General features: G+C 46.9%; 1 protein-coding gene across 9 annotated transcripts in view; it reads left to right on the top strand.

Annotated features, from left to right (window-relative positions):
- Positions 1 to 12078, top strand: part of LOC135920017 (uncharacterized) — a 278410-nt gene that overhangs the window by 120564 nt on the left and 145768 nt on the right. For 6 of the 9 annotated variants that reach the window (XM_070536189.1, XM_070536192.1, XM_070536185.1 and 3 more), the window contains 2 exons: positions 651 to 710; positions 10148 to 10207. The exons of 1 other annotated variant lie outside the window; for it this stretch is intronic. In XM_070536189.1, the coding sequence (XP_070392290.1) occupies positions 651 to 710; positions 10148 to 10207 (120 nt within the window). The remainder of the gene's footprint in view (positions 1 to 650; positions 711 to 10147; positions 10208 to 12078) is intronic. 2 more of the 9 variants (XM_070536193.1, XM_070536187.1) reach the window with 1 other exon arrangement.

Here is a 12078-nt window from a genome sequence, read left to right as displayed (position 1 = left end):
ACAAATTATGTGCCACTCTTTAGTAAGCCATTTTAAGGTTAACTGGGATTCGTGGTTATCCATCGTACTGATGACTTGCACTTACTCAACGCCATCAAAGGCAGAAGAGGACATGATGCAGTACCATCTGCTAGAGCTTCCAAACCGACGAATATATTGTGGCAAATTAGTTAGATGGGCCGAAAATTCCTATTTTGTGTATATGTACGAACCTACATTACTGAATGTAAAATCTGTATAGAAAACAACCGGACATGTAGAAGATATTAATGATACATCATATGAAGACGACTGTTTGCGGTAATAAGTTTCGTGCTAGTGTTTATTGCGTTATCCGACGTGTGGCCTAAAGAAAACTGTCCAAAGCAGCTGCGGCAATGACAAAAAGAATTCTCCCAGTCGAGGCGTCTATACTGGAAGGCTTGCTGTATGTAAGGCGATGTAAGTTGACGAAATGGCTATTTGAATAACCTAAGTACTGCGTATTTTATTAGCAATATTAAGCACTAGAGAAGCGAGGCTCCTTACCCCATGAAGTATCATTAGCTGCACGAATACCAAGTCTAATAGATCGAGAGACATTCAAGAAGTTTTCTTACGCACCACATTACATATATAGCTTCTATAATATTTCACATTTGATCCCGCAGCATCCACTGCGGCGAGCACTCCAAGCAGCTCCACCGGAAATGCAGCAACTAATCCTACACGTGAGTTTCTCGGCAAGAAGCCCACAATGCGTGCAGCCGTGAGAGAATATAAAACACCTCCTTTGCTGAGTAACACTTAAGCAGCATTAACGGCCAAACCAGCGTAACTCTTTTGTGTGTGTTTCAATGAAAGCGTCGACTTATATAATATAAAAACAATAACATCAACACATTCCTTCATTCTCCGAAAGGCAGGATGCCTCACAGCAGTTTATGAGTGCCGTGTAATCACGGGAAAGGGCCACACCGGTTTGCGTGCCAGAGCCGCATCATGACAACGCAAAATTTGCAAAGAAAACGAGAAACAGTCGTCTTGGGTGCAATGATGCGGCGCAGACGAATCAGCGAATTCTCGCGCACCGCTTAGTAAAGGGCGACAGCTGCAATTTGACCTCTGAGGCCGGGGTGCTGCTATGATCGGCTCTTTCGTGTTCTTACGTGCAGCGTGTAAGTCGCCGTCGCAATCTTTTCTTTGGGCGGTTAGCTTTCGCAGCAAGGTCTTTCGGCTCATTTGTAAGCTTCCAGGCGTCTGCAGCGAAGAGGAAGTGTTTGTGTGCGTACGGCGCTGACGTTTAAACGCAACGTTGTCCGTACGTCGAGGAGCGCGGCATACTAGCAGCCGTCCGCCAATTACGCGTCAACGATATGTGCGGATGTTTTTGGCTGAAGCAGTAATAGGAGCTCGCCGCAACGAACAAATCTGGGTAGGCGTTTTTTGGTTAAGCGTGCAAGTTCCCTGAAATGTGTGTCGGCAAATTACATCAAATAGCCCGGTCCTCGCCTAAGGACCACACCTCGCGAAAATAGCGAAAAAATGTCCAGTCCTTGCGCAGGTATTTGAGTTACATGAAGGCTCTGAATAATATCTGTGCGCAAGAGCGTCATCAGGTCAAGAAATTAGAGTTCACTTGGGTCTTTGGTATCAAGCTTATTCTGTAAGCTCTGCACATACAAAATGAAAGTGTTATTCTGAATGTTGGTAGAGAGATTTGAACAGAAAAGAGAAAGCGGCAAAACGATGATGCACCACCGGGGATGCGGTTTGCGCATTGACGTCGGCGATAGCCCGTAGGGCAGGCTCTTTACAATATAGTGCTGTGTGTGTTTTTTTTTCACTTGTAGGAGTAACTCCGTGCAAAAAAGATACACGAACGTGAAAACTTCCGAAAGTAGGTATCCATAATATTTAATTCGCAGAAGGCATTCAAGCCGAGAAAATGAACGTACCTGGGTCGTCTATGCAGTATTTTAGACTAAACTACATCGAGGATAACGTAGCTAGACAGCTACGTTTGTAAGGGCCCGGCGACGCCAAACAGTACCTGACGCCTGCGTCCGGCAGAAGACGAAAATTCGGCAACAAAAGATGCCCAAGAGAGTCGACAAAAGATGCCCAAGACGCTTTACTTTCTCCGACAATTATTTTCGGTGGATTCTTTGTGTATCTTATAGTAGGCTTCACTGCATGGAGATAATTTGCTTGAAGAGTACCTTTCGTTATTGTAGTTCAACCATGCTAACTAAACTCGCCATAGGTTGTGGTTTTTATCTGACGTTGACATTTTAAGGGCGTAAAAAGTGATTTTACTTAAAGAGATCTGTCGCCAGGAATTTCATTCTGACAAGGGGATCACGAGAAAAAAAGAGGGAGATGGGGCGCTGTCTTTGGTGTGTCTAACAATTGCAGGCTTCATAGAGCTAATAAGGCAACAGTTTGGTTGAAGTGCGTGATAAACGTCAACTAGACTATTGCGATGTTCACCACGTCATATCCTTCGAGTGGATTGTAACGTATGTTAGTTCGAGCATTGAGACTGATTATGGCCGATTCTGTTGGGAACGAACACACATTTATTTCAACGAAACTGCAGCAATCTCGGAAGCTCCCTTGAACCACAGGTTTGCCTTCCTTCATTCCAAAGTGTGCTATACATGGACACTACATCATCCCCTCAGGGAAGGAAAAAATCAGTTTTGCTTAAACACGAATCCTTTCAGGTGCCTAGGTTGTTCCCTGGATCGTTGGGGGTACCGCTGTGAGACGGTCTTGGGAGCTGCTGATCTGGCTTGGCTAGGAGTAGCTATGCTGGGGGTTGGAAGGTCACTGTTACTCGCACAGCTTCATCATCCAGATATGACATGTCGGTCAGGTCCTGATGTCGTTCCACTTGAACTGTGCTTGCGTCTTTGAAGAAACTTGAGTTGCGACAAATCGACACTCCATCTCTGGACGCTGTGATTCTGGAGCCATTGACTTTGGTGATTGTGTATGGGTGTGGGTCATAGTAAGGCGAAAACGTGTTTGACCTGTCCTGTTTACAGAGGACTTGTTGTCCCACACACAGCTGGTTGTTACTCGTATGCCTCCGAGTGTCGACGTACCCCTTGTTGTATGCCTTTCTTTTAGTGTCATTCTGTCTAGCCTCATAGTGTGCCGAGTTGTGAGTACCAGCGACAAATGTCAGTAGAGGATTGTTCATGGGTCTCCCAAACAGAAGTCCAAACGGAGATTTTTCTGTGGAACTATGGGGTGTGGACCTATAAGCCAGTAGGCACGACTGAAGCTCATTGGTCCAATCCAAGTGGTGGACACTACTTGCGAGTATAGACTTTTTGAGGGTGCGCATGATACTTTGTGCTTCCCCATTAAACTCTGGCCAGCGTGGAGTGATGCGGTGATGCTTGAACCCGAGCTCACTGGCGAACTCTGCAATACTCTCGCTCAGAAATGGTGAGCCATTGTCTGACTTTACAACTTCTGGACAGCCAAACTGAGCGAAAACAGTGCGCAGTTGCTCGGTGACTGTAGGTGCTTCAAGACTGTCTAGGATGCTAACAACTTGGTACTTGGAGAAATCATTCAGTACTGCCATGGCATACTTGCCATCAGAGAAAGGGCCAGCAAAATCTAACGACAGTTCAGTCCAAGGGCCTCGAGGGAGCTCCTGGATTGGCAAGGGATCTCGATGGCGTACTGGTGTGTTCGCTTGGCATGCCAGGCGACCCTTAACTGTCTGGTCCATTAAATAGTCTATCCCTGGAAACCACACTTTCTCACGCAACAGCTGTTTTGTCTTGACAATGCCTTGGTGTCCTCGATGTGCAAGATGCACCGCCTTGGCGTGAAGTTGTGCTGGCAGTACTATCCGCGTGCCTCTTAACACAAGGGCTTCTTTGAAAACTGACAGTTATGTCGCAACGCGAGAGAAGGGCATCAGACTTGTGGTCTTCCAATCTTTGCCTTGCTGGGGTTGCGTTAGGGCTTTCTTGAGCGAGTTCATCACCGGGTCAGCGAGCGTTGCTTCGGTTACCTCCTCTCTGGTCATGGCACGAGGCAGGCTATGAGACACAATGAAGTTCACGTACTGTTCGGCGACAGACTCCATGCTCCGAAATGGTGACGTGGAGTTTACTGGGTGTCGGGACAAGTAGTCAGATGGGTTACTTGGACCACTAGTGTGTTGCACTTCATAGGTGTATTGTTGAATTCGAAGTGCCAAACGTTCTAGCCGTGCTGAAGGCAGGGAGCGAGGGTTGCTGAGAATGCTGACCAATGGTTTGTGGGCTGTAAGTAGGCAGAATGCTGTCTTATACAAGTAGATGTGAAAATGCTCAATTCCCCACACCACGGCCAGCATTTCCCGTTCACTTTGAGAGTAGCGTGCCTCCACAGGAGAAAGAGCACGACTCCCATATACTACCACTCTGGTTTCGCTTCCGGATGTCTGCGTGAGAATGGCACCAAGGCCATGAGGAGCAGCATTCACAATGAGTGTGATGTTCTTTCCTGGATCGAAGTAGGCGAGAGTTGTCGCCTCGGAAAGCTTTCTCTTCAGTTCGTCCAGGGTGTCTTGCTGTATGTCTGTCCAACACCAGTCCTCTCCTTTGGCCGTGAGTTTCCTGAGTGGTTGGGTGAGGTGGGCCAAGTCGGGTATGAACCGACCACAGTAGTTAACGAGCCCGAGGAGACCCTTCAGTTCAGTGGCGCTGGAAGGTGGTGATGCACCCAAGATCGCACACACCTTAGTGGGGTTCGGTTGCACAACATTGCTGGAGAACACATGCCCGAAAAATGTAAGTTCCAGTTGGTAGAACCGGCAATTGTTGACGTTCAGTGTGAGACCACTTGCAAGTAGGCATTTCAATGCGGCCTTCAAAGCCTTATCATGCTCTTTCTTAGTATTTCCATACACCAATATGTCATCGCTTACGTTGAGCACGTTGGGGATGTTAGAACCTGACGGTTGGTGTCCTGAAACACTTCGGCTGCTGAGTTGATTCTGAAGCTGAGTCTCTTGTATCGGAAGAGCCCAGCATGTGTGGAGAAAGTGGTGATCACACGGGATGATGCGTCAAGTTCTAGTTGGTGGTACCCATCTTTCAGATCAAGTTAAGAGAATAAGATGGAGCCGTTCAAAGCAACAAAGATGTCGTCCACTGTGGGTGTGACATGTCCCTCACGCTGGATAGATTGGTTGGCACAGCGCATGTCAACACACATTCGAATGTGCTCGGGGTCATGTGGCTTCGGTACTGCCACAATTGGTGAAACCCAGGGGGTTGGTCCTTCAGTCTTTTCGATTATTGCCAAGGGACTGTAGCCTTTCGAGCTCATTTTCCACTGGCTTTCGCATAGAGAACGGAATGCGTCTGTGAGGTTGGGCTACTGGTTGAACACTGGGGTCAACATGGAGGTGCACCTGGAAGTCCTTTAGACAGCCCACTCCCTTGAAGAGGTCTGGGTCGGCCATCCGCGGATCCAGTCTGTTGGTAACCTCTCCCACACTAAAGATCTGGACTAGTCCTAGACGGGAAGCTGCAGAGAAACTGAGCAGCGGTGCACAGTCTCCGGACACAACGTAGAGAGTTTCATGGCTGCTGCTCTCCTTGTAGGTCATGACAACATCAAGCTTTCCAAGTAGCGGTAAAGGAGAATTTGCCTCATCAGCAAATACTTTCTTAGATGTCTTGGACAGCGTTTCCTTGCCTAAATGATTTTTTAAGCTGTTTCAACTGACGACAGACACGGTAGCGCCAGTATCATTTGTAAAACGGACGTCCTCGCCATGAAGTGTGACGTCCACCTGTGAAGATCCCTTGACTGCGTGACAGTGAGAGGAGGTCATGAAAACGTGTTCATGACTGTCAGGGCTGCTGTCCCGCACGACTGCGTGTACGGCTTTGTGTTCTGAACGACACACACTAGCAAAGTGTCCAGTTTTGCGACACGCAGTACACCGTTTGCCGAGTGCGGGGCAACAAGAGCGTCCCTTACGGTGAGGCCATGGTTTTCCGCAGTTGTAGCATGTCGCGTTTGCCCGTTGATGGCGCGGAGGCTTACGAGTCCGTGACTGCTCTTACCCATGGTGTTTCGGCTGATGGGGTCGCGAGGTGCGCTCGGAGATTACTGCAAGTGTAGACGCTGACGCCGAGTTTTCCTTACACTGCCGGCTTTCTTGCTCGATCACGGAGATGTCGTGCTCGACCTCTTCAAATAACCTGCCTTGTTTGAGAATTCTTTACAAGTCGAGGTCATGCTGCATGGAATACCAGCGTAGATGTGTGGACGTTGTAGACAGCAATATTTGATTCTTGATTTCGTTGTGGTCATCGGCGAAAGCACAGTGCCTAACAAGCTGTCGTAGCCTGGCGTAAAATGCGCCGAGCGACTCGTTTTCCATTTGCTTGGCTTGACGGAAGCGGTAAACCTCGAAGGTAGTGTTTACTCGGGGTAAGAAATAATCATCGAGCTTCCTACGTGCTGCGATGTAGAAAGGGGTTGCGTTACTGGAGCCACCGGTGCTTGAAATGGTAGACGCAGCTGCGGCTGCGGGAGGATCGGGTAGTGCACAGTACATGTCATACACTTCTTCCCCCACGTAGTGTAGTAGTATGGCCATCTTCCGGTCATCGGCTGTGATACCGCAGGCTACGATGAAGTTTTCTAAGCGTTTCACCCACTTCAACCACTCGGTGCCGACGTTGTTGGCGTCAGTGGCACGCGCGTCGAAGAAAGGGAACGATGGAAGCATGTTGTGCGCCATTCCGCAAAGTAGAAGTTCCTAGTATGTGTGTTTGTATCTTCGTTCTGCTTAAAATCGTTGCTTGGCAGCCTTCATGAAGTTCCGACGCATTCTCGTCGCCATTGTAACGTATGGTAGTTCGAGTAGTGAGTCTGATTATGGCCGATTCTGTTGGGAACGAACACACATTTATTTCAACGAAACTGCAGCCATCTTGGAAGCTACCTTGAACCCCAGGGTTGCCTTCCTTCATTCCAAAGAGTGGTATACATGGACACTACAGGGTTGATCCAACTTCCGCGCTCGAAGGTGTCATATTTAGGCTCCGCGATGTTCCTTGGCTAACGATTGTGAATAATTCAATGGCCATAAGCTAATATCCGTCAGTTTCGCAAACCAAAGGACAACTGCTGTCTTTAGATCTTTCTCATTTGGTCGACCCTTATTGCTGTCTTCGCTCCGTTTGTTCGCCATATACAGTTCTTGAGTGTGGAACTATATTTATGGAAAGTTCCTATTCTTCAAGTTCACACGCATATATTCGTGTTTCGTGAAGTAATGTCGTAAGGGCTGCACAAGTTGGATGAACTGCACCTTCGTGTGTACGTGGGGACCAGTAATCTGCATTTTGGTATGCAGAAAAAGTTATGGTCTCCAATGTTATATCCTCCCACAACGTCGGCACCCTTCAAACACAATAGACACTGCGGTAACGATCAACAGATTATCAAAAAATAATAAAGTTTATAAGCTGAACAAAAGCCGTAAGTCAAAGCTTGGCCAGTACAACAGGTGCCAATCAGTAAACAAAATTAAATTGGTTTAGTGTCATCGTCTCGAAGTTTCGTAGTGGGGTATGTGGCGCGCCCTATTACTTATGGCAAGATAAGCGTGCTGAACGTAAACAGGAAACAGGGTAAACAATTGCTCTTGCCATCAACCTGCATTTGCAAGCGACCGTCATGTCGTGAGATTGAGCCCGCTACCTCTTGTGTAGTAACGAATGGCCGTTTTTGAATCGCTGATGATACAGTGTGCATTGGTAGCCGCGTACGCCAAAGCAATGGCCGTTTCATCTCCTACTTTAGGTTGCCCGGTGAATATTGATGCGGCCGCGGGGAGGCGGTACGGCGAACCAGCGACTGCGACGACCGCCATGGCGTTTTGGTTGGGGTATTCTGCTGCGTCCACGTAGGTTACGTCAGCGGCTTGGTCGTGGCGCTTTTGTAGTAGTTTAGCACTTTCTGCCCGTCGCTCCGGACAGTGTTCAGGGTGCATATTTCGAGGTATGGGTGGGATAACTAGCTGAGCACAAATGTTTGGAGGGATAGGTACTTTGGTCCGAATTGGGTGGTGTAGGTAATGCCTAGGGTGCCTAGAATGTTCATGCCCGTGCTGGAATTGGTGAGTCGTTCGTATTGACTAATACGCTGCGCTTCAATAAGCTCGTCTATGGTGTTATGAATGCCGAGGGCGTCCAGTTTTTCGTTAGATGTGGTGATGGGAAGATGTAGGGCTTGTTTATAGGCCCTCTTGATCATGGTATTGACTTTGAGCTTGTCAGTTGCATTGAGGCTAACGTGCGGGGCGACATAGGTGATCCTGCTCAGGGCGTAGGCGGTTACCCGGCGTATAAGGTTGTCCCGGCTCACCGTCGCGCCCTTTCACTTTCGCATACAGCGTACGGCGTGCGGCGAAGATTTTACCACCGTTGGATTTTATATAGAATGACATGGTGCTATAGCGCAAAAAAGAGCTGGAAAATGATTCTAAAGGACAGAAAAAGGAAAAGGAAAACGACGCTGCTGGTAGCGCGGTCTTTCTTTCCGTTTTTACTGTCCTTTAGGATGTTTCTTTTTCCTGCGTTTTAGATTTATTTTTGCGCTACAACACCATGTCGTTCAGCAAACACCAACTCGCCCTAGAAAGGTTAATGTGCTATATGGGGACCTCAGGTCGATTCGGACGGCGAAATTGCGGCTGGAGTGTCCACATATTTACTATCGCAATAAAAAGATTAAGGAGTTATATACCAAAACGCTAGAAGAAAAAGCATGTATAGCATGCCTGTATAACTAAAGCACACTAAGTGATTATTTGTTAACGCCCTCTTTTAAAGGCAACGCCAAAAATAATCATCATGATCATCATCATTATGACAGCTGAGAAACCGGTTTCCACGTTTAGGCATTTTGGGGTTTTTAATGCGATGTCGCTGCAGTGCTCCGATGCTAAGCACGTTCACATCGACATTATTCTTCAGGTAGTTCGTGCCTGTATTTTTTTCCCTCACTTTCCGGGGCCTGTCTGTCTGTGCCTCTACGCCTTGTTCTCGTCAACTTGTGTCACTGCTGGTCCATGGCGTAATATTTACAGCATCTGGGCTTGGTGATGAGAGAACCATGCTCGAGAGCAATCGTTCGGCTAATCTTCCCCATGGGTATGTGTAGTGCGTATGTGCTCTTCATGAGTTTACCTCTTCACGCGACTTCGTGTTTCTGGATATGTTCACTGGTCATGGGCCGCTCTTCAATGAACCTCTTTCACTCCACTTGAATAATTGGGTATGAGCTGCTGGATATCTTCCACACCTAAATGAGCTTCTTTCATACCGATATAGATCACCAGGGATGTGCAGCTAAGTATGCGCCACCCTTCAATAAACTACCGCTAAATGAGGTCACTGTGTATATGCCACTGGTTTTGTGCAGCAACTTATGAGGCACTCTTTAGTACGCCAGTTTCACGTTAAGTGGGGTCGGTGGTTATCCATCGTACTGATGACTTGCGCTTACTCAACGCCATCAAATGCAGAAGAGGAGATGATGCAGTGCCATCAACTAGCGCTGCCAAACCGACGAATATATTGTGGTAAATCAGTTAGATGGGCAGAAAATGCCTATGCTGTGTATTTGTACAAACCTGCATTACTAATTATAAAATCTGTATACAAGCAACCGGTCACGTAGAAGATATTAATGATACATCATATGTCGACGACTGTTTACGGTAATAAGCTTCGTGCTAGTGTTTATTGCGTTATCCGACATACCAGCATCGCGCCTGGGGATATACAGCGATGTGATCGCAAAATGGTGGTGGCCTAAAGAAAACTGTCCAAAGCAGCTGCTGCAATGACAGAAAGAGTTCTCCCAGTCGAGGAGTCTATACTAGAAGGCTTGCTGTATGTAAGGCGATGTATGTTGACGAAATTGCTATTTGAATAACCTAAGTACTGCGTATTTTATTAGCAATATTAAGCACTAGAGAAGCGGGGCTCCTTACCCCATGAAGTATCATTAGCTGCACGAATACCAAGTTTAATATATTGAGAGACAATTCAAGAAGTTCCTTTACGCACCACATTACATATAAAAATATAGTGTCTATATTATTTCACATTTGATCCCGCAGCATCCACTGCGGCGAGCACTCCAAGCAGCTCCACCGGAAATGCAGCAACTAATCCTACACGTGAGTTTCTCGGCAAGAAGCCCACAATGAGTGCAGCCGTGAGAGAATTTAAAACACCTCCTTTGCTGAGTAACCCTTAAGCAGCATTAAGGGCCAAATGAGCGTAACTCTTTTGTTTGCGTTCTAAAGAAAGCTTCGACCTAAATAATATAAAAACAATAACATCAACACATTCCTTCATTGTCCGAAAGGCAGGATGCTAACAGCAGTGTATGAGTGCCGTGTAATCACGAGAAAGGGCCACACTGGTTTGCGTGCTGGAGCCGCATCATGACAACGCAAAATTTGCAAAGAAAACGAGAAACAATCGTCTTCGATGCAATGATGCGGCTCACACGAATCAGAGAATCTTCGCGCACCACTAGAAAATAACGAAAGCTGCAATTTTACCTCTGAGGCCGGGGTGCTGCTGTGATCGGCTCTTTCGTGTTCTCACGTGCAGCGCGTAAGACGCCGTCGCAATCGTTTCTTTTGGTGGCTAGCTTCTGTAGCAAGGTCTTTCGGCTTATTTGTAAGCTTCCAGGCATCTGCAACGAAGGAGAAGGGTTTGTGCGCGTACGGCGCTGACGTTTAAGCGCAAGGTTGTCCGTACGTCGAAGAGCACGGCAGTGTTGCAGCCTGCTGCCAATTATGCGTCAACGTCAAGTGCGTATGTCTGTGGCTGAAGCAGGAATCGGACCTCGGCGCAGCAAATCTGGGTAGCTGTTTTTCGGTTAAGCGTGCAAGTTCTCGGAACTGTGTGTCGCCAAATTACATCAAATGGTCTGGTCACAGTTTAAGGACCACACCTCGCAAAAATAGCGAAACAATGTCTACTCCTTGTCCAGGTATGGGGGTTACATGAAGGCTCTGAATAATATCTGCGCACAAGAGCGTCATCAGGTCAAGAAATTAGAGTTCACTTGTGTCTTTGGCATCAAGCTTATTCTGTAAGCTCTGCACATACAAAATTGAAGTGTTATTCTGAATGTTGACAGATAGATTTGAACAGAAAACAGAAAGCGGCAAAACGATGACGCACCACCGGGGATGCGGTTCGCTCATTAACGTCGGCGGTAACCCGTAGGGCAGGTTCATTACAATGTAGTGCTTTGTATTTTTTTCACTCGTAAGAGTAACTCAGTGCAAGAAAGAGTCACGAAAGTGAAAACTCCTGAAAGTAGATATCCATAATTTTTTATTGGCTGAAGACATTTAAGCGCAGCAAATTAACGTACCCTGGTCGTCTTTGCGTTATTTTAGAATAAACTACATTGAGGATAAAGTACCTAGAACGCTACAGATATAGTGACCCGGCGACGACTGAAGATTGAAGCAGTATCTGACGCCTCCTTCCGGCAGAAGACAAAAATTGGGCGGCGCAAGATGGCCAAGAGAGTCCAATAACGAGAATCTTTACTTTCTTCGACAATAATTTTCGGTGGATTCTTCGTGTATACTATAGTACAGTTCACTGCATGGCGGCAATTTGTTTGAAAAGTAGCTTTCATTTAGTGTCGTTCAACCGTACTAGCTAAATTCGCCATAGGTTGTGGTTTATATCTGACGTTTGTATTTTAAGGTCTTAAAAAGTGATTCTACTTAAAGAGATCTGTCGCTAGAAAGTTAATAGTGACACGGGGATAACGAGCAAAAAAGTGAGAGATGGGGTGCTGTCTTTGGTGTGTCTAACAATTGCAGCTATCATGAGCTAATAAGGCAACATGTTTGGTTGAAGTGCGTGATAAACGTCAAGTAGACTATTAAAACGTTCACAACGTCGTACCTTTCGAGGGGATGATCCAACTCTCGCACTCGAAGGGGTGATATTTAAGCCCCGCGAAGATCCTTGGCAAACGATTGTCAATAATTGGTTGGCCTTACGCTAAAGG

The sequence above is a fragment of the Dermacentor albipictus genome, chromosome 3 (genome assembly GCF_038994185.2).
Source record: "Dermacentor albipictus isolate Rhodes 1998 colony chromosome 3, USDA_Dalb.pri_finalv2, whole genome shotgun sequence".
NCBI lineage: Eukaryota > Metazoa > Arthropoda > Arachnida > Ixodida > Ixodidae > Dermacentor > Dermacentor albipictus.
This window is presented reverse-complemented; position numbering and strand designations above follow the sequence as displayed.